Consider the following 27,712-nt stretch of genomic DNA (forward strand, 5'->3'; position numbering starts at 1 on the left):
TTGTAAGAGGAAACACCCTGTTTTGAGAGCGCATTTGGAAAAAGGCATTACGCCGAAACCGGTCAATGCAAACCTCATGAAATAAAACAACCAAAGAAATCCTGCTGTGTCCTGTGGTTCTCTGCACCGTAAGGAGGAGAAGCTGACTGTGTATATATATATTACCTACTGGCGGTCGCCAGTAGGTATATATAGTTAGAATTTTCAAAAATCCCTTAGAGAAAAAATCCTATGTCGAATAACTTTGGCGTTTGAGGACGGAATTGGCAGAAATTTTCAGGAAAATGGCACATTTTGTTTCTGAGCAGCCCCTGAAAATTTGGGGGGTTTCGTCAAGGGGGGGCCGAGAAAAAAGGGGGTCCCAAAACGTGTTTTTCCCATGCAATTTTCCATAGGGCAGATGGCCTCACTTTTAGCTCGAACGGCTGAATGGATTTCCACGAAACTTGGCAAAATTGTAGGGACTGGTAGCCCGATGTGCCTTTGCTAGGTCTCAATATATGTGTTCCAGTGGATTTTGAGAAATTAACGTTCAAAAAAATATATATATCTGTAAGCGCGCTCCGGGCAGCGCCCCGGTTCGCGTAGCTGACGCGTAACGGAACTTCGCGAAGCGAAGCCGATTGGCTCTCTGGTGTCTGTCAACATTCTAAACAGTCCGGAGCGGCCGCCATCTTGTCTCTCGGTAGGATCGAGAGACAAGATGCGGTGAAAAACGAAGGTGGAAATGAAGGAAAGGGGGCAAGGTAGGCCCCTCCTGACCCCCTAGGATTGATGAGGGGGATATTAAAGTGCCCATTTTTCGCCATAGAGGCGCGTCCTGGTACGCGAACCGGGCAGCTAACTGGCAGCGTAACGGGAGTCCGCCATCTTGTGTTTTTGGAGCGTCCGGTTCGCGTACCGGGTAGCGTCCCGGTAAGCGTAACAAGAGAAACAGTAAAAAAAAAAAATAATGGAATAGATTATCAACAAAACTTTGAAAAATTGTAGGGACTGTTTGTTTGATGTGCCTTTGCAAGGCCTCAAGATATGTGCACGTGTGGATTTTGTCTAAGGTTAGGGACTGGTAGCCCGATGTGCCTTTGCTAGGTCTCAATATATGTGTTCCAGTGGATTTTGAGAAATTAACGTTCAAAAAAATATATACATCTGTAAGCGCGCTCGGGCAGCACCCCGGTTCGCGTACCTGACGCGTAACGGAACTTCGCGAAGCGAAGCTGATTGGCTCTCTGGTGTCTGTCAACATTCTAAACAGTCCGGAGCGGCCGCCATCTTGTCTCTCGGTAGGATCGAGAGACAAGATGCGGTGAAAAACGACGGGGGAAATGAAGGAAAGGGGGCAAGGTAGACCCCTCCTGACCCCCTAGGATTGATGAGGGGGATATTAAAGTGCCCCGCGGGGCAAAAACATTTTTTTGCGATTTTTCGCCATAGAGGCGCGTCCCGGTACGCGAACCGGGCAGCTAACTGGCAGCGTAACGGGAGTCAGCCATCTTGTGTTTTTGGAGCGTCCGGTTCGCGTACCGGGTAGCGTCCCGGTAAGCGTAACAAGAGAAACAGTAAAAAAAAAAATAATGGAATAGATTATCAAGATAACTTTGAAAAATTGTAGGGACTGTTTGTTTGATGTGCCTTTGCAAGGCCTCAAGATATGTGCACGTGTTGATTTTGTCTAATTAAGGTTAAAAAAAAATATATATATCTGTAAGCGTGCTCCGGCGCGCTTACGTTACGGGTTTTGTTTGCGCTGCAGAGCCGATACGTCACGGTTATGCGACGCGTCATGAGGCGTCTCACGTGGCTACGTGATACGTCACGTAATAAAGAATATATTTTACACATATAGATATTAGCTTTTAAAAAACCATTGAAATTCACTGAAAAAACCATAGGTTATAGACCATATAGTTAGGAATTAGCATTTACAAAACCTTGAAAATTCACTGAAAAAACCATAGGTTATAGACCATATATAGTTAGGAATTAGCATTTACAAAACCTTATTTTACTCACACAAAACCATTGAAATTCCATATATAGTTAGTTGCACTAACTATATATCGCGCACCCGCAATCCACTGCTGATGATGTCACATATTACATCATTCATGACATGGTCAGTGACATCACTGATGACATCACTGATGACATCATCCAGTGACATCACTGATAACAACATCCAGTGACTGTATGTTTCTGTAAAGTTAAAATATGTCTTGCATATTGAAGAATGAGTGGATTTATAAGTGTATGGATGAAGGATTTAGTAGGTGCATGACTGACTGTATGAGTGAGTGATTAAATGTGTCTCACTGAGTGCATGGGTTAGTGACTAAACTGTCTTAATTTGTGCATCATTATATCTTTTGTTCTGTAAACTGCTGCATGTGTTGATCAGTAGCTATATGAGTAACTATATGGGTTATTGATTGGTTGCCCATGTATTTGTATGGGAGACTGAGTGTGTGTGTGGGTGTCTGGGAGGTGTATGACTCTGTGCATAGATGTGTGAGCAGTTGATTCACTAGATGTATGGGTTCAAAAGTGCATGTGGAAACAGCTGTATGGGCGGTTGACTGTGTGCATGAGTGTATTGGTGAGTGAATGGATATCTCAGTGCTACATGTCAAAGTAAGTACATATGTAAAACACAGTACATGTGAGAGTTGACATATATAAATAACTGTGCATAAGAGCCAGTGAATGTGTGAGCGGCTGTATGGATCATTGTGAACTTGTATCCGGGATTGTATAAGAGAGTAAATATGTGTTAGTATGTGTTTGAATAAGTAAGGTGTGTATAACTGTATAGTTGAGAAAATGGAGGTGTGATTGATTCTTTGCATGACTGACTAGGTGTGTGTGTGTAACTTCATGGATGAGTGACAGTCTGTGAGTGTCTGTTTACACTGAGTGTATCTAAGGTTATATTAGAGTCTGAAGAAGTTCATCGTATTATCACATGAATGATGTCATCAGTGATGTGATCAGTAATGTCAAATGAGATGTCATCAGTGATGTCATTTGAGATGTCATCAGTGATGTCATCAGTGATGTCATCAGTGATGTCATTTGAGATGTCATCAGTGATGTCATCAGTGATGTCACTGACCATGTCATGAATGATGTAATATGTGACATCAGCAGTGGATTGCGGGTGCGCGATATATAGTTAGTGCAACTAACTATATATGGAATTTCAATGGATTTGTGTGAGTAAAATAAGGTTTTGTAAATGCTAATTCCTAACTATATATGGTCTATAACCTATGGTTTTTTTCAGTGAATATATATATATATATATATATATATATATATATATATATATATATATATAATCTGTTGCAGAATACCTCAGACGCTGGAGAAAGCTGTTATGCCGAAATGCATTCGTCTGTACGGAGGTGTTCCTTAATAAAAGCTGGCTCCTAACGGTTCCCCCTGTGGTGGTCTCGTCTTTCTCAAAGGAGGGAGGTCGTGTTGGATCTATCTATCTATCTATCTATCTATCTATCTATCTATCTATCTATCTATCTCTTATTGAACCCTTTGAGAGGGGTTGAATATGCTTTTCCTAACTGTGATTTTGTGTATAGTCATTTTTCTGACTGTATAGCTGAGTGCTGCTTTACGTGAATTCTTATGCAGACCTAAATTGATTATTTTGAAAAGTAAATGGTAAAGGCTATTAGCCTGATTGGTTCTTTGTGAAAGTGTCAGTCAAATACTGTATTTCTGATATATTTATTATAAAAACCTGTGACCGGCAGTAGACCTGAAAAATTTATTTTGAAAAGCATTTAACACCAATAGGCCATAATAGGTGCATTGTCATTACATTGTTTTGCAAATTGTAGATGGATATTTAGTTACATGGAATCTCGCAGATTAATGCAGTAGGCATGAGTTCTGGTGATGGCTACCTCATCTGGCACACACTTCAGGAGTTGAAGATTGTCAGCAAAGTACATCTCTGTCCTTTTTCAGGGGGGTTATACGTTGTTTCATCTACTGAATCTTGTATATATTTGTAATTGTATGACCGCGCTTGATGGTAACTAGCTATGTGCACTACGGCAGGTTTCAGTTTGTTATGGCAAAAAGGCAATGATAAAGTCTGTAGGCATGATTGGTTCATTCAAAAGTTATGCCAGATGTCATAGGTAGATTCTGTTTATTTTGAAAAGTTACGACAAAAGTATATGGCCTGGCTTACTTAGTAAATGCATTTATTAAAGTCAATAGGTGTTAAAGGATGGATTGGTATTACACCTTGTTGAAAGCTATAGTCTGGCATTTTGTTACATGAAATCTCACGGACTAATTTTGCAAGGGTGTCGGGTACTCACTTGAACAACTCTTGGGTAGAAGATTTGTATATGAGAATTCTTGTTAACCCCTTCGACGCTCATGACGAGCTGGGCTCGTCATGAGGTAGCCTCCTGGCACGCTCATGACGAGCCCAGCTCGTCACGTAACATGCGAATCCGCAAAATCCAGCGTACGGGCGGAAATCATGCCGCACGCATGCAGTTAAACCCACTTAAAAGGGGGTGCATAGATGAAATGATATGAGTGACAGTAGTACAGGTAGGATGACATAATGTGTCCCTAAGTTTTAATTTAGGACTCAAAAAGAACTTTAATTAATAAGCCAGACTCATTGGCATTGCCAATCCTTCATATAAAAGTGTTAATATTTTTATTAAATATTTCTCATTTAGTTGATTTCATTTCTTATTTAGTTGATTTCATTGCAAATACCTTGTTTTGTTTATCATTGCAGTGATCTTATATTTTTGTTTTTTGTTTTTAACAATTTGTTCAATAGAGTAGTTGCTTGACAGCTAGAGTTGTCTGTAAATGTATTTCTCTGTTCAGGTGTCGCGATCATGAAATAATACCTGATGAAAGATGTCTTCTGGTAAAAACTGTGTGGCGTCTTTAACTCAATCTCTTCTGAAAGTAGACGAGCTGTAAATGGAGTTTTAAGGATCAGTTCTTTAAATATCACTTGTGCAATGGCTGGATGTGGCATTAGGGCATCTGTAAAAAGATATATTGTGGAGGTTTGCCAAGTACGCCCACTGGCTTCCCGACAGCCCAAAGAAAGGATGTTTCTCAACTTCGCAGTCAGTTTCGCAATTAATGCCCACTTTTTATGAATGACTAATCACTTGGCGGTCTGTTGTAGACGGATCTCTTTTTTGTGACTATTTATTTAACATAAAAAACGCGTTCTTTCTTCACTTCTTGCTGAGTGAAGTTAGTGAGTTGCATGTTTTTCCTTTAAGTCAGCAAGGAGTTAGATTACAATGAAAAAGAATTGTTCACTTTAAAAGTTAAGTTTGCGTGCATTGAACTAAACTAAGCCCTTACCCAGCTAGGCAGCAACAGGATGGTTTATCTAATTTTGACATGCGAGTAATAACCTACCTCTATTTTCAAGGATTGGTTCCAAATAGTGCAAATGGTGAGCATTTCTTTTTCATTTATTCATTTATTCAAACACCACCTTCCAATGTTGTATTACTCTCCAACCTTTTCTGTACTGAGAGCTACTTATGCTCAATGAAACTCATTGAGAGCTACTAATATTATTAGTGTTGTATAATCTCCAATTTTGTTATATGTAGATTAATTCAACCAAGCAAAAGTTTTCGAATTTAATCAGCTGGGCTGCATACAGGTGAGCTACTCGGAGGTAGCTGGAAATCTACAGTAGCTCACGAGCTACGGGTTGGAGCCCTTTAAGACAGACCAATATATTAAGTATTTACATTCAGAATGCTTTCACAGTTTTTCTTTTTTCTTGAGCCACTGTGGTTATCCATGAACTGCGGACAGATACCCTTCAATTCATCCTGTGGGAATGTGCTTTGTTGGACTTTTTCCGTCATCATCAGGTCCAGCGCGTAAGGTGAAGTAAGTCAGAAGTATTTGGATGCCACCTAGTGGTTGCGACAAATTACTGCTCGTTAGTATATCAGTAGTGCTCCATCTGGAAAATTCAATATTCCCTCGCATAGAAATCCTCAAATGACTCCTGGTCATCTCCAAGAGCCTTGGCCTTATTTTGAAGTAGTAGCAGCACACCCCTGTCCGTAGAGGACCGGGATGGACCCTATGATGAAGCATGCCACCAAGGGGCAACCCGAGTGGGTGAGGGTTTTATGAAATTAAAAATCTTTCTCTTTTCTTTATATATTTCCTGCACGGTATTGTGAATATTTTTTTTTCTCTCTTCCCTTCAGAGGGTGCCTCTTTTGATTAGTATCTCTTGATCTTCATTTGATGGAAGATTGGTCTCTTGCCATTTATTGACTTGTGGTTGATACGGACAAGTTTGAAGTTGGATTGCCTCCCTATAGGGAGCCAGTGCATGGCTTTCAGAGCAGCAGAGATGTGAACTTGTGAGTTTACATTTAGAAGATGCCATGCTTCTGTATTCTTTGTATGTGTTTCATAACCCAGATTGACACCAGTTGCCCGAGGTTGATATAACACAGGAAGTTGTCCATTGGATATTTTGTGGGATCCTGAATTTAGGAAGATACTTCATGTGTTCTCATGCGATGACACATATTTTGTTTCTTTGTTAATTTGAAATTTTATAGAGCTGAAAGTCCATTATTATTATTATTATTATTATTATTATTATTATTATTACTCTTGTGCAGGCCATCTAAAAAAGATTTTATGTAGTGGTAACTATTGCTACCGCTGTGCTGCAGCTTGCAACCTTTTTGTACTATTTCCAGCCTCTGCGCACCTTATTTGACAGCAAATCTCTTAAAACGTTAATATGCATTAACTGTTTGCGAGTCAAAACAGCTTGGTAGTACCTGTGATTATTATGTGCTGCACACTTGAGTTACCAAGCTCCATTCAAAACAATATACAATGTCCCATCACTTTAGTCCTGAAATACCATCTGGGTCAATAGGTTTGTGATGACCCATCTGCTACTCTGATCTTCATGACCATTCCAGGCCATCTAAAGAGCTTTTAAAGAGCACTGGGTCTGTTTTTATTTTTCTTAATGTACATAATAGAGTTCTCTACATTTGGGTGAAAATTGCTGAATTGGGGGCTTCAAAAATATTTTAAGCACAGTTCTCATTATCAAAGTAAATGCGATATCCAATCATACATTTGATATCACAAGGCGAAAGAAAAAAAGGCAAGTTCTGTTCTATCCAGTACTTCGATGAGCAATTCTGGACACTGATGTTCCAGTACTATAACTCATTGACAACACACTTCTAATAGATTTAGGGACATGGGTTGAGATGAAATGAAATGATGAAATGAAATGATTACACACTTGTATAGCGCACGACTACCCGTAGGCATCTCGGCGCTTGTACGAATACCACCGAGTAACCCTTCCTGGCCTTTCCCTGTGAGGAGCCCACTCCTGGGCACCCCTAAGGTGAAGTCAGGCATCCTCAGCGTTGTTGGGGCCGTTGTAGAGCTTAAGCAAGCTGTTGCCCAGAGTTGCAGAGTGGGACTCAAGATTAGAATAGGCACTGAGGCGAGAATTATCAGGTCCGAGGAAATTTAGCCCGAGACCCGCCGAGGCGGGAATTGAACCCTGGTCCCGGCCAGACTACTGCATTAGGGTCTGCCGCTCTAACCATTGAGCCACACTTCTCCACGAGATAGGGTTACATCAATGTGAACAAAGTCTTTTCCACTAAGGTTTTCACTATGTTTCATACTGTCACAGGCAATGAAATATCCTTCACAAGTCACCCCACCATTACTACACACGCTTAATATTTGTATTACTTGGACAATGGCTCTAAATCTTTCTAGCCTTCTGCGAGGGCACTTTAAAGCCTGAGCTGCAGTCTTATTTATCAGAATAGGTCTTATTTTATTCTCTGACAGGTTTCCCATAATGATGTGGCATCCTTTTGTGTCTCACTCTGGGAATCTGGCACAGTTGTACTTAAGTTTATCATCCTTTGCACTTTCCAGTTTCATCATCTCTTACTGTGCATCTTTTGCAATGATTTGCCAATACTTAAGTAGAGCAGAATAGAATTGTGTGCTGACAAACAGAGCACCAAGAATGCAAACACATCAGGCATAGATTACTTCTTTAGGCTAGACATGTAGTCATGTTGATGTTGGAAACCCCGAGGGGAGGGGGGGGGGACATCCACAAGCACATGCACAGACCATAAGCAGTGAAGTTGAGAATGTCTTTGCATGCCACAACGTTAAACTGAATCTTACTTTTTCTGTTAATGGTTATCGTTGCCTGCATAATAAAATAATGTGTGCATGGATGGATCCTTGGCATTAACTGAAGGTGTTCTATTTGTTCCGGTTCAGGGAGTACCTGGCCTGACAGTTCGGTCTTGACTTTTCTTATTGGAGCAGGGTCCAGACTGAGTTGCATATTGCTGTGTGTAAGCTGAGGTGGCACGTTGAGCAAAAGAACGATGGTTTGGAATGCTACCCTTATCAATTGCCTGTGGTTAGACTTATTGCAAGCATTCCTCCTATTACCTTTTGTGTTTTTGATTTATTTTGTGAGTGCCATACAGAGACAAATTTGATAAAATTACATTTCTTTGGCTAGAGTGCACTTCAGTTTAATGTACAACAACATTTGCAATACTATTAGTTCCTGCGCAGAGATGGCTGTGTATCACCTCCTTGTTTTTCTTTAAAAGCCCTGAAACTAATGGCCTTTAGAAGAGTCCTTGAGTACCTGAGATCCAATTTATGAAGTCTCCAACTTCATACCCTTTCCACCACTACACTCTGTTGACCTTTCTCTTCACTTTGATACTGTGCATCACAACCTAATTCCTCATTTCAGCTTGTCAGGGATGGGCCTGGCTGGTACCCATCTCTCCTGTCTCTCTGCTTATCTTTCTTCTGCTCTGGCTTGCCTTGAGCTCTGATGCGCAAATGTCACTTTGCCAGGATATTCTGAATGTCAACACAAATCCATGTGCTCAAAAGTACGTTCTCCTTGTCTGCTGCATCCATTCTTAAAATACTTCCCTTCCGAGTTCTATTGCAATTCGTTGTCCCTTATCCCTCTGCCTGCATCTTAGAGTAGCTATATATAATGGATCAAGGATTAAACCTTATTAAGTAAGTTCAGGTTGCTACTATCTAGATAACAGTGACCAATATGTAATTCATTACCTTCTGCTTCGACAAGAGTATGATCAGTGCTTAATTCTAATACCCTAATGGCTGTTTGTTTCCAAACCACTGTTGTTGGCTTCTCGCATGACACCCATCATCTTTTGGATTAAGTTCTGGCTGTGTTCCTAGTTATTTGTGGTCTTTCGGCTGCATTCAGCATTCTGCTCCACATGTACCAATTGATGGGTTTGTTACAGTGCCAATGTGGCCTGCCAGAAATTTGGTTTAATAATTTGGAGCATGATGATACCTACCAAGTTAATAAGCACAATTTTGGGTCAAGTTTGTGCTATATAAAACTTCGGGGAAAAAAACAGAGTTCTGAGAGAGTATCTGCTCAAACCTTGGTAGCTAAGGTACAAACAGCATCCAATCCCCATGGAAGTGCATGTTAAGTTCAAGCAGTACCAACAACTTTAAAGTAAAATACATAATAAATTAAAATTCCCAAACCAATTTAGAAAAATATACAAAAACGCAGTGAGAAAACTGACACCAAGTTCATTAAAATAGGACAAGAGAGAATGCATAAAAAAGAATTAGGACACAAATCACCTAGAAAGTAAAGTGCTGTTTGAAAACAACAGTTTGGGGTTTACCGGAACCTAGGTGCAATTTCAGGCGGACCACAGTAGGCATAGGTCAGACATACCAAGGGGGTTGTCCCAGTGAAAGTTTTTAGACTATTCTGCTTTGTCATTGTCAAGTTCGGGCTGAAGCTGTTGGCTTTGAGGCCAAAAGCTCAGAGATGGAAAAAGCTGGATTACTTGGCTACTGAGCATGTTTAGCAAGTCTTATAGATTTGCTGCTTCACCACGGTCTAAGGTTTTTACCTTAGGACTTAGTCACTTTTTGGAAGTCAAAATCCTAGTGCTGGGTAAGCCTTGACATTGTAGGCTGGAAAGACTTCACAATGCCAATAGTGATACCATGTGGTCCCACCAAACCTGTTTTCAGTGTGACAAAATGTTCTCAGCAGGAAAAGCATTCTTTTTTATATATTTGCCTAGGGTGCTACCTTCCTGGGAATGCACATTTTCTCTATTCTCCATAGATGCAAACAATAATTAACTTCTACTTTTCTTCGACTGCTGAGAAAGTGACCTCTGGCCAGTCCTGCATCCGTTCGATCCTAAGGGCAGACTGATTTTAGGCACTATATCTCTCTTCAGCCTGGTCTCCTGCAGGGTCTAATCCCCTGTGGTCGGTTGTGCCCTCTTCAGGATGATTCTATCTGCTTCATGTGTCCCCTAAGATGCCCAACGGGAAGCCACATACTTGACTTTTGGGCAGCAGTTCAGGCTCCTGGAAGCCAGGCATGAGTTCTTCAATGAGACCTTCTAGCAGGAGTCAAGTCTTCATCCAGCAGGGCCTTCTTTGAGTGGTGTCTTAACTGGTTCTGTAATGCTCTAAAGAGATAGTGATTGAGGTGCCAGATTTATTCTGTGCACTAGCCAGCGATTAGAGAAATACTGCCATCCAGTCCCAACATTTCCTGCAGTCTCCCTCTCATTTGGCCTTACTTCTTCTTTGCGTACTGCAAGATTATCCAGGAGCCCCTGATTAAGGATTGCAGAACTTTCCTGACCATATGCAGGCCAGTCAACAACTTTTTAGCCACTCCCTATTTCGATGAGCTTTGCTTCCACATGAGCGGGTCCAAATAGGTTCTCTCCCACTATGTGAGTGTAGTATTGCTGTCTAGGAAGGTCCATGGAATAAATAGGAGAAGCCTTCCCCCTCCATCTCCAAGTGAAAAGCAGTAGTGCTAAGGATGTACTTTGTTCCGACTGCTGTTCATGTGCTTTCATAGATACCTACTCCCTGCAGAGTGGTCAGGAGCTAATAACACCCTGGTCTTCCTGTGCTTAGAAGCAGCAGTGTCTTCTGGGCCAGGCTTATGAATTCTCCCAGCCAAGGATGCATATTTTAGCTCTGGAAGTGTGGTGAGTGTCAGAACTGTCTTTAAGCCAGTTTTAGCTCATGAATTGTAAAGTGAATTTTTATAAAGTTACATTTTTAGTCAAGTTATCAAAAATGTAATTTCACCATTTAATCAGATTTTGAAAAATAGGTACTAATATTTGCTTTGCTAGCATGATCCTTGCTAAAATTTTCTTAGGTAGCGATATAAAATTAAGTATTTTAATCCCACGCAGGTCCTGTGTCTTGGAAAATACTGATGCCACTGTGTAGTTATAGTTAGGACCTAGTTACCATAGTAGTTGGATTTGCTTCTAACTTTGGTGCAGTTTGACGAATCTTATGAACTATAAATAAAATAATCTGCACCTCTCTGGAAAGTTCTAGAAAAACGTGAGAGGTCCAAAACACAATTTCCCCATGCAATTTTCTATAGGTAAATTGAACAGCAATACTGCGAAAATGGTTGAACAGAATTACACCAACTGACATTGCAACACCAACTGACATTGCAACACTGTGCATGGCAGGTCGTAGCCCTCTTCGGCATTGCCTTGCCATTGAATAGCCAGACTACCACGGATCCCTGTTCAAGTCGCATGTATTCATCTCCAGTACTGATTAGTTACTGTGAGAAAGTGGATTATTAGTTTGAGGGGATGGGAGTCCTCATCAAGTAATAATGTCATAATTCCATACGTGGTTCCGTTGGGTCTCAGTAAAGTCAACCTGACCTTAACCCTTGGTAGATGTAGCGCAGAATAGACAGGCTTAACTTAGGAGAAATGTGCAATGCATTTATCAGTTAAAAGTAAACCACAAGACCATAAAACTCCCACTCCAATTTATACAAATACCGTAAAGCTTAATAAACAGACACCTAAAATGACATAAATCGGATGTAGGGCTATAGGGAACCAGAGAGATGATTTTTAGACTTTTTAAGTTAAAATAGCGCCTAAATGCGTAGAGCACCAGTCACGGTTATCCGGTCGTGCTATACCAGGTCAAAATAAAAAGTTAAAGCCATCCATAAGCTACTGCTGGTCGGTATAGGGACAAGGTTTGTCCTGGTGCGAGATTTACCTTCTGACTTAGAACAGTTTATGGATAAAAGTCCTTCTCAACAGCTTGTCGGTGGATCTAAAGGAAGGTTTGAATAAGGTGGCCTCGTGAACTGCGGTTTCCCAGTTGGACCATCGGCGTCAGCGGGAACCTTGGCGCCGTTGATAGCAGGAAGCTCTGGGCAGGAAAGGTCCAGAATCTGTGCTCAGGAAGGTCTTGTCAGCGGTTGTATGATGTTCTATGTCTGCTTCAGTGAAGTACCTCTATGCTAAGACTTACAAACTTTTGTGTAAGTCGAAATCATTTCAGTGGGGGAAACTGGCGAGGTGACTCTGACTTGCGAGTCAGTGGCTGAAGCTTTGGCCTAGTCTCTGCTGGTTCTCTGGGGGAAAAGTTGTTATTTTTAAGTGTCCAATTTTGCAAGTTTTGTGGCAGAGGAGTGCATTCGGGTGCAGGACCTATTGGGCACTTCTTGGAAGTTAGGATTCGCTGTACCAGAAGCCGCCACCAGGATCCGGGGCAAATATAGTTGGAACTGGTCAAGTGGGCTTTTAGAAAAAATAGGTTTTTTGCACTTTTGTGTCCCTGTTGCTTAATAGATCAGCCAATGGACCCTTTGAGTTCACTTCTTTGTCCTGGGTACAAGTTGCAGCAGGTCCAGCCCTTGGGGTTTCTCTCCATAGGTTCAACAGCTGGTGCAGTAAGTCACGTGCCTGTATGATAAATTATCCCTCTTAATGACTCCTTACAAAAATAAGTGATGTCACTGTATGTATCAAACAGTCCGTGAGGCATGGTACTTTAATTCAAGTAGACCACCTCAGTCAGTGCTTTACCTGTGTTTGACATACACTGTACATCATTATCCCTCAGGACAAAGTTCAGTGGCAATTTGTTTAACAAGATTCACAACAACCAAGTCTGTTTTTCTTCTGGATATATTTTGTAGCACTTCACTGCCATCGATGCACATCCACAACGTGGTATAAGCACTTATCAAGTGTGGCAACTTATCCAATACGATCTGCAGTAGATTCACTGGGAGTGGGATTTAGGGATAAGGGCATTGATTTTAAGGTGACGTAAATATGTGGACAGGATCCAATATTGTGTTTTAGAACAAAAGCTAGATTTCCTCTATTCCTCGTCAAGAAGCCAATGCAGCTTGCGTCACCCTTTGCCCCTGCCAGCGCTGCCAATGACCGTACCAACACACACCAGTACCAACACAACTTCTGATCATCACATTTCTACAAGTGTGACAATTTCAGACTATAAGAATGGCTTAGGAGCCAGGTGTTCATTTTTGGTTGGTATTGAATTAATAAACCGCTGTTGTTGTGTACTTCTCTAAATTAGAAAAACTGCAACATCATGTGGCAGACTGTCACAAGTGCCGATGCTGACAAATAAGTGCCGGCTATGAGCACTGGAAACCTCCAGCTTAAATTAAGCACTGGATGGGAACCTATTAATTTACAGTGTAATTCACAAATGTTGTCAATACAAAGCTTATTGTGTAGATTACTTAAAATCAAGACAATATAAAACATTTAAAAGGCATATTAGGCTGAGAAAAAAGGAGAACGATGGGTTCGTGCAATAGCTGGCACTTGGTTCAAGGTATACAAGCAGTTTTCATTAAATTTAGAGTGTTTGACTATTTAAAATCTGGTATTAGAAAGCCAGTTTGAATTTTTTATACAGAAAGTAAAAATAGTTTTGAAATCAACCACAAAATGGAGTGAATACATAACAGATGTTGAAACTCAAGTGCAAGAAGGTCAAACATTACTATGCCTAATGTCCAAGATGCAAGAACTAAGAATTGTTAATCTACAAACATCTCTATGCTTGGTTGTGTGTTTTTTAGAAGGTCCTGCACAGCTTTGAAAAATGGGCCTATTCTCGTCAATTCAAGGGGATCATGGTGCTAAAAGTCCAGTTCATTGCTTTGTTGCATGTTCTTATGCCGTTAGTTAAAAAAAGTGGCTTCAATAGTGTTTCCCAGCATCGGACAACTGCAAAGTAGGTGTAAAAAGGTTTCAGATTTGTAGCCACACAGTCTGCACTTGACTATCTTGGAAAGCATTGGCCAGTTGGGATTGAAGTCTTTAATGTGTAATGCCAGCATCCTTACTGCCAGAATTTGGGTCAGGCAAGCTTTCCCGATTGTGCAATTGAGATAAGATTGCACCTGGAGGCCGGGTTGGCTGTCATTGTTGTATGATAGTGCTAGGGCCCTTAGTGGCGGGGTGGACTTAGTATTTTCCTGGTCCGCAGACTTCGAAAGGAATTTGATCTGTTTTTTCAATATGCTTTTTAGTGCAGTATGCGCAAGTAACAGGGTGTTCAAGACAGTCAAGTCGATGTGAAGGGTGGCTGCCGCCGTTGTTATTTAGGTGGACCACGGGTTATTGTTATGTGTGAATATATTTTGCAGGATAAATTTCAAGGTTCCTGGCATCGCTGTGGTACATCTATAAAAGTACTTTAAGAAAGACCCCATACTGGACCATGCGATGCCCTCCAGGCCAAAGTCAAGTCTCACCAAAGATCCCCTGATTTAATAAGGCAATTTGAACACTCTTTTGTAGACTTTTAGGTGTAGTTTTTCGATGGTTTTAATGAGTTGGCCTGGGAAGACCTCACTGCCATAAGTTACTACAGATGGTAATTTGGCCTTGAGCACTTTTCTGATTGGGGCTGAGGTGGGGCTTTCAAGGGCTGTGTGTAATTGGCATAGTCTAGTTGTTATCAGTGCCGCCTTATCCTTTCGGTGGTCCTTGTGTGCTGTAGATGCGCAGTTTTCAGAGAACCATGTGCCCAAGTAGTTATAGTATTTGGCTCCTGAGATTTTTAAGGGACTCGGAGACCAGTTGCTGCTTAAGTGTTTTAGCATCCTTCCGAAAGATAACACCTTTGTTTTGATGGCATTTACTGTCATTTTGTTTGTTATATTTTATTGGTGCAGAGAGTTTAATGCGATCTGTAGTCCTATTTTTGAATTGTCTAGCTGAACTATGTCATCCACGTACTGCAATATTGTGATCTTAGGTAATTCATGTGAAGTTTTATCACTACTTGATTTTATTTTTAAATTGGTTTTGTATAATTGTGGTAGGTTAATGGATAATGAAAATGCCATTGAAATACTCAGTGAATTCAGTATTGATGTTTGCTGCCAAGATAGCTGGCAATTGTGGGACTATTTTATGTGCCAGACCTTTTGTCAGCTCTGCTATTTAACCAACAGCACTTTGCAAGTTAGTTATTTTTTTACTGTGTATTGATATAAGCAAAACTACTAGTCTCACAGTTCGAGAGATTCAGCAAATAGCAAGAACTGTGTGAAGTAGTCCCTAACGACATGGGCAAATTGTCAGCTGTGTACCCATCAAATGGTAGACTAGTTGAATATGGATTGAAGTGGCATGAGTATGTTGAGGTACGTTTTATAGACTGGATCTGGATAAAGAGCATTTTAAGATGGAAGCTTTAACCTATTTTTGAAAACACAGCAAAACACCACCAGATTTGGGTGTTACGAAATTATCTCCTAACGGAATGATATAATTATTGTTAGCGCTTTTCTTAGTGCAAATTCAGGGCCCATGAAGCACTATCTGATGTACTGAAATCCACAACTGAGGTTAGTCAACAAATCAATACATTTAAATTATGTGAAAAGCATTAGGCTCCACAAGGAAGACAGAATGGTTAAGTTTCAAAGCTGTACAGGCTGTATTAGAGGTTAAAAAGGTTTACAAATTCAAATCATCCAATTAGTATCAATCAATAATAGTTACATGAATGCGTTTAGTAATATGAAGTTCAAATCAATCAAAGTCCTACAAGTAAAAGGTCGAATTAATGTAATATTGTCTCAAATTGAAGTAAATTGGTTCTCTTACAAAAAGAGAGCACCCTATGCTGTTTCAAAAGTAAACAGACGCATTTCTGGAAAGATGCGCTCTGCACTAGCATAAATCGCACACTTCCAAAATTTGCTACAGCTTTACATGGTTTCTATCAAATACTCTAATCAGGTTAAATCATATCGATATAGTCCAGGGGTCATTAGTTTCTTAGGGTACTTCACAAAGCAGATTCTCTGTCCTTAAACCTGACATTGGACCAGCCTGTACTCTGTAAGTTCACTGTTGCAATTAATTAGGACATTCTGCAGTTGTCACATAAAGGAAAACACTTCACATGAGAAAGAAGACACACCACGTTCATTAATTGTAAGATCATCTTCTCCTAGCAAAAGAAACAAGATGGTAACCAAGTGTTAGCCTTTTTAAGATGCACGCCTACATTAGCTATGGCCAATCTAAACCTGAATAATACCCAATTAGTAGCACTTGTTCGTTTACATGTTACTGTAGGTAAAATGCTAAACTTTTTATACGAAAAAAAAAACCTTCAATATAAATGTTTAATATTAAGGGTATGTTATGAAAGTGTTAGTAAATACTGTAAACGGAAACCAATCCGGATTCCCAGTGTAGCAATCTTGAAGTGAATTTGAGAAGAAATAAGACAAAATCAAACTTTCTTGTGTAGTATACGGTATATATATTGTAGGTTACATGTTCATTTCATTCAACCAGTTATTAGAAATTGTGATGTTATGCAATAAAAAACATAATGTATTAACATTTTATCTTTAGCCAATAAGAAGAAGGAGAAAGAACGCCCTGAGATCTCTCTTCCTTCAGACTTCGAACACACAATTCATGTGGGGTTTGACGCCATCACTGGTGAATTCACTGTGAGTACCCTTCCTTACGTTATACCTTTGTACTTGTCTTATGATTTTCAAGTAATTATTTGTTACTATGGAATTTCAAGCAGCAGTGTCAGGACAAAGCAATCCTTGAAAATTAGTTTTCTGATTCACAGATAAGCACACACAGCATCACATGTAGAGGGTAAATGTAGAGCATGCTTGAATGCATACTACACTGTTCTGGGCATCATAACTGCATGCTTTACAATAACCTCTTCTGATAAGACACCAGAGTGAGCACAAGTTTACTCCACTGTGATTAACATTTAGTCCCTCATATGCTGTCTAAATGCTCCATTGATAACAGTAAAGTAGTGCACTGGGCTGGAGAATATGCATTTTAAATTAAGCCCAGTTCCAGAAGAGAGTTCTTCGCTCAATAATTTGTTAAGCACCATTTTTGCAAACTAGAAAAATCATGTCTGTGGCTCTTACCTTTGCTGCGATAAATACAGGTTTTATTTCTTAAAGAAAACCTTTTACTAATGTTCAATACAAATCCAGCAACATTATCTATTTCACCATGTAGTAATTCTTCACTGCTAATTGAGAAGTTCAGGAACAATTGAAAAAGAGCATTTTCAGTTGAACTGTAGTAGATAATAGTCAACAAATTTTCTGAAACATAAAATTAATACTGCCCTTATCTGATAAGCCAGAATACCTGTTGTGGACATTGTTTATGGCCATGATGTCTAATCTAAGTCAATAAGTGCTGCACCCATGCCAGATTTCCCATATGTTCACACAAGGTACACGGAGCACATCTATACTGAAAATTATCTATTTACAAAAGCGTACCAGTCCTAAATTCTGACATTAAACTGGCACTTGTGTACCTAAGTTGGATACCCCTGATTTACGGATTGCAAGACATGCTTCTCGTTTGGGTGAATATTTCCAGTATCTACCATAAAAAAAGAGCAACAAAACCACTTATTGGTACCTTGGTTCTCTGATACAAAGTCTGTGCGAGCAGCACATACTTCTCTTCTTTTGGTCCTTATATTTATTTAAGTCTTCACACCATATAGGCACTGCACAGTCTCACAAATTCTGAAAAACTTAAATAAAGGTTGTTGATTTGGGGTGCTCCATGTTCCCCGACACCCTCTCCTGTTGCTGCTAATGCTGAAAAGTTTTTATAACCACAAAGGGCAATTGTTTGTTATAAGGTACACATTAAATGGGAATTAAATGCTCTATGGCTACAACACAATAGGATACATTTACAACAATGACCAGCTAGTAACTCATGCAGTATTACCACAACCATCTTTCTTTAGGAATCCTATTGCCATGCCCTGATGATAGTAAAGACCATCCTTTGTTCACCAAATGTAAGTGAGGTAGCTCACTGGCCTTAAACTCAAAAAACACTAGCGTGGCTAGTAATTTATATTCATTGCATTTAAGCTATTACAGGACATTGTTAATCAAGGACAGTACACTGGAAATACACAATAAAGCAAACTTATTGTGGGATGTATTTCTTTAAGTATAAATGCCAGCCCAAAACTGTGAAGTAGAAGCCCTGTGCCAATAAAGTTCATGCTTTGTTCAAAGACAGGTTGATAGACGTACAGCAGCCAGGCATTTGGAAGTAAAAGGACATCATGTTTTAATGCCTTTCAACTTCAATGGATAAGCCTAACAACTTTCCGTATAGCTCTGTGAATGCAATCATGATGGCGAATGCTTTACAAAATGTGTGGCTATTGACGATTTGGTCCCAAACCACGAAGTCTTACAAAGTGAAACTAGGCCATTCTAATGATGGTTTGTGTTATAGCACAGTGTGACACTATAGGCAGAGGAGGCTTATCCTAGGGGATTTATGAAGGTCAAATTAAAACATTAGGGATGATGTGCATTCTCAGAGCATGGATTTTGGAAAGACCTTATCCAAAAAGTCAATAGAAACAAATCCACAATCAATGACTCTTATTACCCTGCGAGATAACTGAAGGACCTCTCGCTGACGTTTTTTTTTTTTTGGGGCAAAACAATATGAATGAGCAGGATCAAATTTGATACAAATTTTAATTTCATTTCAAATTGAATAACTCTTTTATCGTGTTCTGCAAGATTATGATTAGGCTTATCATAATCCTTTCCTGTTTTCAGTTTCTAATTTTGGTAAATTCAGGTGTTTTTTTTTAGTGTTTTCAAGCAGTTTCAATACTTAAAAAAAACTGTGGTTTTCAGTGGTTTCACATTTTGACACCATTAAAAACAACAAACTGTTTTTCCGTTGTTTATGGAACTTTTTGCTTTTAATATTGCTTGTTTTCTGCATTGATGGAGCATAATATATAGACATTGTACGTACAGTGTATATGAGGTCCAAATAAATTTTTACAAATCAAACTTATCATAGTGCACCTTACAATACTTCTTATGGGAGTCTTTGGTCATGCACACTCACTCTTTCCTTCCCATGTAAACTTTTATCTGGGAAAAGGTCCTCTCAACATTGGCACTTGAGATGGGCAATGCTAAAATAGCCAATACACAATTTTATAACTCTGGCCACTGACATAGCTTTCCATGCCAATACCGGTGCACCTGAAGATTGCGGTTCGCTGCGACAGGTTCTGCAACGTATGCGTTGAACTGGGTGCATATGCCCTCAGAGTTATTGAAGCAGTCTAAAATGAAGCAGCACTTTTGAAACTCTGAAGAAAATGTCCCTTTACAGAAGGGATCGATAACTTGCACAGAGTGCCACAGTGAGGCTTCAATGACTTCAAATGCTATGGTTGGTGAAGGGCTATTTCTCATACATTGTAAAATAAAAATTTCTGAATTACTCCTTAACATTTCTTTGCGTACCAAGTGGCAAGCACTATAACATGGAACATGTTGCAGTTCCAAAGTCACTAAAAGTGTCGCCCAGCCTTCTCTCAAGGAGATGTTTCACATCTAAACCAATTATGCTGAACACTTTGTAGACATGGGTGTTTTCAAACTCTAGTTGTTTTATTATGTCCATAACAGCAGTCATTCTTTCCTGTAAAAATCTAAGAATGCAGTAGAGTTTACTTTTTTTTTTTTTGCATCACTATCAGTATGTGACCAAAGATCCTCACATTTCTTGGCTTTGGCATCCTCACTCAGCAAACATTCTGTGAACGGTTGCCACATGGATAATATAGCATTCATTACCTCTAGGACTAAGAACAACCAATTAAGTGGCACAGTTGGGATGACTCTTTCTTTGATGCCACACAAAGCACAAAATGAGAAATATTTGCGTTTTAGTTTCTGCACATAACAAAACAGTGAACCAGAATAAACTACAAAGTCATTAGCATTCTTCATTAACTTTGAAGATTGTAAAGATGCTCTCAGCATACCATCTAACAAGTGGCAAGGATCTCTTACAGGGCAGCACTTCAGCACTGGTATCGCTTTTGACAGGTCATCACACAACTGTTTCATATACATAGCTGAATCACTGCAAATACAAACAATATCACTTCAGTCTACGTTGAACTTGGTAAGAACTTTTTGCAGCAACATTCCAAGTAACACTGCATTCCATGTTTTCCAAAAGCCTGGTGTCATGTTTTCACCAGTATTCCAGATGCTTGGTGAGTGCTCTCTTTTCACATATACCTATCACTTTACCTTGCATTAAATGTTTAAAGCCTGGGGTGTTTTGCAATTCACCTACTATCAATACTGACTCACTAGAAAAGGGGGCTAATGTATCAAGGGTTTTTAACTGTTCTCTGTGGGTAAATTTTATGGTACATACTGGGAAAGATTCTTATGAAACCTACATTTGACCTATCAGCAAAAGACTCCAACGTAGTCAAAAAATCAAATATGGTTTTGATATTTCCTGATTCTCTACAGTTTATAATATAATTAAACAACACCTGAAACATGCTTCTAACACCTGTATCTTTAGACCAAAGACCACAAAACTGAACAAAAGCTAAAGGAAGAAGAAACAATATTTTAGTGACATCCCTAAACAACAAAAATCAAGCTGAATAATGTTAGCCCAGACTACTACTACCTTATATAACAAAGTTACAATGTATTAGCCCCTTCAGGATGAAATGAAAATGTTTCTTTCACTCTTTTCTTTGAATGGCATTTAGTTTGTGGTTCTCAGGTTTTTTTTAGTGTTTGAATGTTTACACTGATGAGGGGTATTTCATTTCTGGTGGGGTTTTATCAGTTATTATAGGTTAAACCTAAAACTGGACAGCCTAATTATGATTAATCAGTTAATCAGAAAAGGCCTAGTATGATGTATTCTATGCACCTTTGGGGACAGGTAATATCTGCATATTCTGAAGTGTTGGGAACTCTTTGCATTGCCTATTGACTGACAGTTTGCTATCTGATGCTTCTCAAGTGGAAGTCACCGTAGTAATAGGGCTTTGACCCATTGTCCCTAAATGGTGATGTATTTTACAGAATGTGGAGTGCCATCAGAGACACAGCTAGTTGCTTTCTTTGACATTTAACTAATTATCTTGTTCAAATTGAATTGTGCCCTGGATAAATATAGTATTGTCCTCCTTATATTTTCAGTAAGCGTGACACAGTGTTGAACAGAAAATTAAATATCTCTACTGTTCTAAATACTGGAAAAAAGGGACTTAAAAAGTTCTTACTATCCAAAATCAAAATAATTAAGGGGTAATGAGTCACATTAGTCTTTTTGCTGTTTTTACTACAGCTCTTCAGAAAGGTGAACCAGAATTGAAATAGTGTCTATGCAGTGGAGCTGTAAGTGGAGACATATGAGGAAAAAGGGATTCAGCAGAGGAGGGAAGCACTCGGCTAGTAGAAGAGTAGGGTAGGAATGAAGGTGAATTGAATGAGGGAAATGGAAAAGAAAGGAAAAACTAAAGGGGAGGAAACTACTAAGTTAATTTATGGAGAGTCTATCATCACTACCAACCTAAGCATGTGGTCAGGTTATTAGTATGTGATCAGAGAGGGCTTTCGTGACCTTGTTCACTCTAGGCCCTAGACCTTGTCTTTCACATAAGGCATTTCCCACACTCTAGTGATCACACACGGTCTCTTTCTGCATCACATTGTCTTTGCTCCTAAAGTTTGGAAGTGCCTTACAAAGATGTTATGCTTACAAAATAAAGTTAGGAGTTTACAATGTGGTTTTGAAACCTGCTCTGTGTTCTGGTTATCTCAAATTCATGGGGAATTATGTGGCATATTGGTCCAAAGATGTGCTAATGAGCTGTATTGTAGCACTTGGTTACAGCACAGTTGTATGAACTTCTGTATTTAAGTTTTCAGCTTCAACACATAGTCATTTGTGCATGGCTGTCACAGCATTTTGCAAGTTTAGTGGAATGGGCTTGTGAGCATCACCAATAAAACTCGATTTTAGAAAATGTGGGGACAGCCTTAAAAATACTATGAAAAGAATATTTTGGCCCAAGTGATATTGTTTTTCCATAAATTCACTAGGATATCCTGTGTGGCATGTTGGCTCCTTTAAAAAAAAAAGAGTCCATTGCATGTTTAAATGCCAGGATATTCACACTTGGCTGATGTAAAAGGGTGGGCTGTGTCCTGTGTAGAAGAGGTGGGCTTTCTTGGGGAATGTGTGGGAAAATGTCATCATAAGTAAAGAAAAGCCATCAGCAATGGGTGTATTCCTGACTATTATACCGAAGAAATGATACTTCCAAACTTTGGAACAACTGTGAATGTTTCTGACCTATTTGGTACCTAAACATTTCCCCACGAGACTGAGGAACTTCCCATGCTTCCGACCCATTGGTTCCACCTTCTTTTCGCCCTCTCAGTTGTCCCCCATTCTGTTTTAACTTTCTTTTCTTTCTTTATTTACGTTCATTACAGCCAGATCTCTATGGCTCACAGATGTTCACAGGGAAGCTCCCAGAGGTGCGTCACAGGCCCAAAAAAGAAGCTTGCATCAAAGTGCTTCTTTGAGATGTCATGGCACTTGCAACCGCAGGTTCATGTGTGTGCAGTAGATTTGTTGCTTGGCTTGCCCCACCTTATTTATCATTTAGCCCCTCCTTCCGGATACCCGTGTTGCACATTGTTTTGCAGAGACTCTCTTTGAAGTATCCCCATGTAAAATTGATCTAGATTGGGCGGGCCCGTAGTGTGCAGAGGCGCAATGAGCGGGGACTTTTTCCCAAGGCTCTGAAATTAGCTACCGCTACATTGTACTTTGTTGCAATGTGAACTGCCATTGCATCTAAATTAAACAAACTCTGTTATTTAATGTTAAACCTGCAGGTATCAGCAATTTGATCTGCATATAAATTCCATCCTTAGTCTTTAGATGATGGCAAACTCTTGCAAGACGATGGCGGTTCCATACTGTTTTCTGAGCTCCAATCTCCTTTTCCATACACATTCTCACAGGGGCTCAGAAAAGAGACTTACATGCTGGCAGTGTTACAACTCAGTGTTTCTCTTTTGTAAAATTAAAGACCACTCCCCTCTATGCAAGTTTGCACAGTATGTACCCCGTTTCCATATATACTGTTTGGATCTCTGCAAATTGATTTGTCTGGGGGAAAGACTATCTTTTTGACCAGAATATAATAAACCAATTTGAACAACAAGATATATTCTCCCTTACGTATTAATGATTTGTCACAGTCCCATAATGCACTGCGTTGTCCACCAACACAGGATCCTCATGTTCTTGTCTGCACTAATTCACTGGGGACAAAAAGCTAAGCCTTAAACCATTATTCCATTGGAGATTGAAGTTAATTTAAAACATGCTTCATGCACTTTTTCTTTCTGATCACAGTCATAACTACTTTATTTTCTTTTGTTTCCTTCACTTTCAAATCTGGTTTTAGCTCTGTGTTTGATGGCGAGAATGATTCCATCTGTAACTTTCGAATGCCGGTAAATGTAGGCTGTCAATGAAAGTGAGCTCAAAGGTAGCATGGAATAACTTTGTATAGAAATGATGCCGGAAGAGACCAAAGTAAGGTGCTGAGTTGTCTAATGTTCTCTTTTCTGCCTCTTTCTTTTATTTTGGCATCCTCAGGGAATTCCGGAGCAGTGGGCACGGTTACTCCAGACGTCTAACATTACTAAACTGGAACAGAAAAAGAACCCGCAAGCTGTCCTAGATGTCCTTAAATTTTATGATTCCAAAGAAACTGTGAACAACCAGAAATATATGAGCTTCACATCCGGAGGTAGGTGGATGCTGGGCCTTGGCCGGGGTTGGGAACTCTATAGAAGGTGAATGAAACATACATAAGCCCATCAGACATTCAGTGAGAAAACACAAAGGCAATTCTTGGTCAAATAAGCTTTACTGATTTTGGTATCAACATACCAACGTATAATTTAGAATCTTATTTTATCTGAATGTTCACCAAATATGATCTGGGTTCTATCTTGTTAATCCAATGTCAGAATGTTGTACCTACTCCTTCCCTTCCAGAATGTAGTACCTACTCCTTCCCTTCCAGAATGTAGTACCTACTCCTTCCCTTCCAATGTGTGCTCCTCTGTCCAAGACAGAAATCTTGCTTAGTCACTGATCAGAAAGTCACCTTCAACAGCCAAGAAATCCTACTGGTCAAGATTTGTCATCCTCGCCTTAACCTTACTCACAATTAAGCCATCCCTATTAAACAAGAGTGTCACATTACAGCCTGGAGCTAATTTTTCTTGGACTGTGGCAACATGTTCTGAGTTCATGAACGATTGGATAACCACACACAGTATAGAATTTGAGTAGGAGACATCCAGCAAGTAATCTTATCCAGCCTAAGGTTGATTGAAGTCTTGCAACTGTGTCCAGCTGGTCTTATTATGCCCACATTGGACTTCAGATTGAGCCTGCATCCAGTTCTAATATTTTACATTTAAATCTATAATGCAAGTACACAACTCTGTGAGAGGAGAAATGATTGCATTAGAGTTTCTTCTTGATTTTACCGTTCTGGTCTATGTGGCTATTTGTTCCAGAGTGAATGGCTTAAAGATGAACTAATAGCGAACCGGCCAGTGTAATAACCATGAAATGCGGGACCTTTGTGTAATCTGATGGTCACAGGCCAGAATCCTGCGGATCCGCTCAGCCTTCCGTATTTCCCATAATGTGCAAGCTAAGTGAATTGTTTATGTATTTGAGAGGTATCTCTTCCCATTGGAAATCCGGTAAGGTAGAACTCTCATTTAACACACATGGTGCGAAGAACATTGTGTGAAATGAAGGTGACTTGTCCTAATCAAAACAGAACTGTCTTTAATTCTTAGCTGATTTGCAACATTGCATTTTGAATTAATTCTGAATAGTATATTTGAGATTGATAATAGTTTCACGTGCCCTTACTACAAGGGACATATTTGTTTGTGCAATAGGTGAATGGGCAAAACTATTTTACTGGTATTTGCACACCCACAGATTTCACAGTTTTCACACGACACATCAAGTGAAGGTGTTACACAACAAGAAAAACAGTATGTAGCCGATTCCTGGAATGGGGTATTTACTCGCCCATGATACTATATTGTTAGACAATGCAATGAAATAACAATTGTAATAATTTTCCACAAATTGGTTCTAAAAGGTCAAGCACTTAACATTCAAGAGCCCACTAGATACTAGGTTAAAACAAAACTAATTAAAAACATTTCCTTATTCACTTGTATTCTCTGCTCATCTTACCATGCCATGCAGTGACTTGCTGTATATGTTGGAATCAGGCTGACCCTGCCATCTCTGATAACACGTCATCCAAAAGAAACAGACTGGAAACAGAACGGATAGTTCTCTCAAATCTCTTAACTCTTAAACAAAATTACTTGTAGAAAGAAACCACTGAAGGAACTTTCATATGTGCTATTGCAAATTCTATCTACTCTAATCAATTTACGTTTCATAGATGTTGGCTACCATTAGTTCACAAACTAATCAGTTGTAGAATACAGGTACATAAACTGAAATGTTTCAAATAGTTGTTGAAAATATATTTGGTGTAAAGGGCATCCAGTTTCTCTGTTGATGTTTCCATGGTCTTAGACCAAGTTAACAGGGTTGTGGTATGGGTTAGTTTGTCTATTCTTGCAGTCTCAGCTCATTTGGTTTGAGTCCAGATAGTTCAACATTCATGCACCTGGGCCCGAGTACTTGTGTGTTCTGCTATTGTTAAGAATAAATAAAAAGACCCCGTCAAAAAGCTTAATACAAAACTCTCTTCTGTTTTCCTATACCTATGTGACCTTCCGAGAGCCATTGATTTAACTTACATTTTCTACCTGCATAAGGTGGACAGAATCTAAACATTTTGTTTTGTGCACATGATTTAATTATTCTGCACCACCCACCTTTTGGTTTTCAAAGAGGTCTCAAAGCTTAAAAGTTCCTATGGGGGGGTAGCAGTATTTGAAAATGACTGGAGAAAAAATAAATTTTATTGGTCTACAGATACAAGGTGTACAGGTACATGATACATGGTATCGAAAACCGCAAACAGTAGAGCTTTTAAACAGAGTAATAAAAATGACCAATCATATCTTGACCGGGTGGAACATAAGTAGGCACCTACACATTTTGGATTTTAGCAAACATCAAACACCCCCACTTCCCCCACCCCTCTAAACCAAGCCCCACCACCCTCCCTCGTGCAATCGAAAAACTTCCTATAGCATTGAGTCCATCCTGTAGAGAGAACAAAAAAAAGGGTCTCATCATAGTACACTCCTCAGAGTTTTGGACAAATGCGCCATAAACATGTCAAAGCCCAGCCCAGGTTTCACCCATACCACGAACCTTCAAAAATCCAGTGGGTGATTTGTACGTGCAAAATTCTCCAAAATGCCCTCTTGGTGGGCTGCTGTCATCTCAAATTAACCTAGAAGTGTTCCAATAGGGTACCCCAGGCCTGCGATATGCTATACTTCCAGAGATCTTCCCATTCTTCCTTATGCAACAGAGTGCTCTCTGCTCGGCCCCACTGAAAAAAACGCCTAGAACCAAGCAGTGACTGTGGGGTCGGAAGACTGTTTCCACCTCAGAGTGACCGCATGCTTGGCTAGAAGGAGAGCTAGATCCTGGAATCTAGTTGAGGGCCAGCCAAGAGGTAGGTGAGGGAGAAGGCCAAGAAGCAGGCCCATTGGGAAGTCAGGAATGAGAAGGCCAGTTGAGGGTCATCAAAACATTGAGAATCTAGCCCCAGCGCTGCTGCAGGGAGGGGCAAGCCCAGAGCATGAGAACGAGGCCCGCCCTGGGCAGCATACACTGTGGACAAGTCGGGGTTGACTTCAGAAAAATCCTGCAAATCCTAGCTGGTGTTAGAAAGGCCCTGTTGAGTATATTAAACCATATATACTGAAATAGAACCCCACAGGACACCTTGCGGTAGTAAGCAAGTATCTTAGACCAGTGGGAGTCTTAGAAAGTACAAACGAAGTCCCCCTCCCAGGCCATTCAGCGCTTCACAAGTGGCTGGTTCCGCTGCTGAAGGAAGGCTTTGTAGAGCCATCAAATAAGTTGTTCCATGTGCCTGCCATTTGAAGTATTTGGAAAACTTCATATGTGGGTGACGTCTCATCCTGGACGTGAAACAACTGCCGTAAAAAATGCCTAATACATTCATATGTTATGAATTGCCGAGGCAGGAGATCACACTCCGACACTAAGGTAGCAAAGGTCTGGAAGAGGTCCCCCAACGTGTAGATGCCAGCCTCATTCCAAGACCACAGATGACTGAGCTGCAACCAACCCGTGGCGGTCAGGAGACCCAC

General features: G+C 40.0%; 1 protein-coding gene across 2 annotated transcripts in view; it reads left to right on the forward strand.

The window, feature by feature from the left end:
* Nucleotides 1-27,712, forward strand: part of PAK3 (p21 (RAC1) activated kinase 3) — a 357,271-nt gene that overhangs the window by 164,623 nt on the left and 164,936 nt on the right. For both annotated transcript variants that reach the window (XM_078688801.1, XM_078688802.1), the window contains exons 3-4: nt 16,842-16,942; nt 23,997-24,150. In XM_078688801.1, the coding sequence (XP_078544927.1) occupies nt 16,842-16,942; nt 23,997-24,150 (255 nt within the window). The remainder of the gene's footprint in view (nt 1-16,841; nt 16,943-23,996; nt 24,151-27,712) is intronic.

This window comes from Lissotriton helveticus, chromosome 4_1, assembly GCF_964261635.1.
Source record: "Lissotriton helveticus chromosome 4_1, aLisHel1.1, whole genome shotgun sequence".
NCBI classification, from domain to species: Eukaryota; Metazoa; Chordata; class Amphibia; order Caudata; family Salamandridae; genus Lissotriton; species Lissotriton helveticus.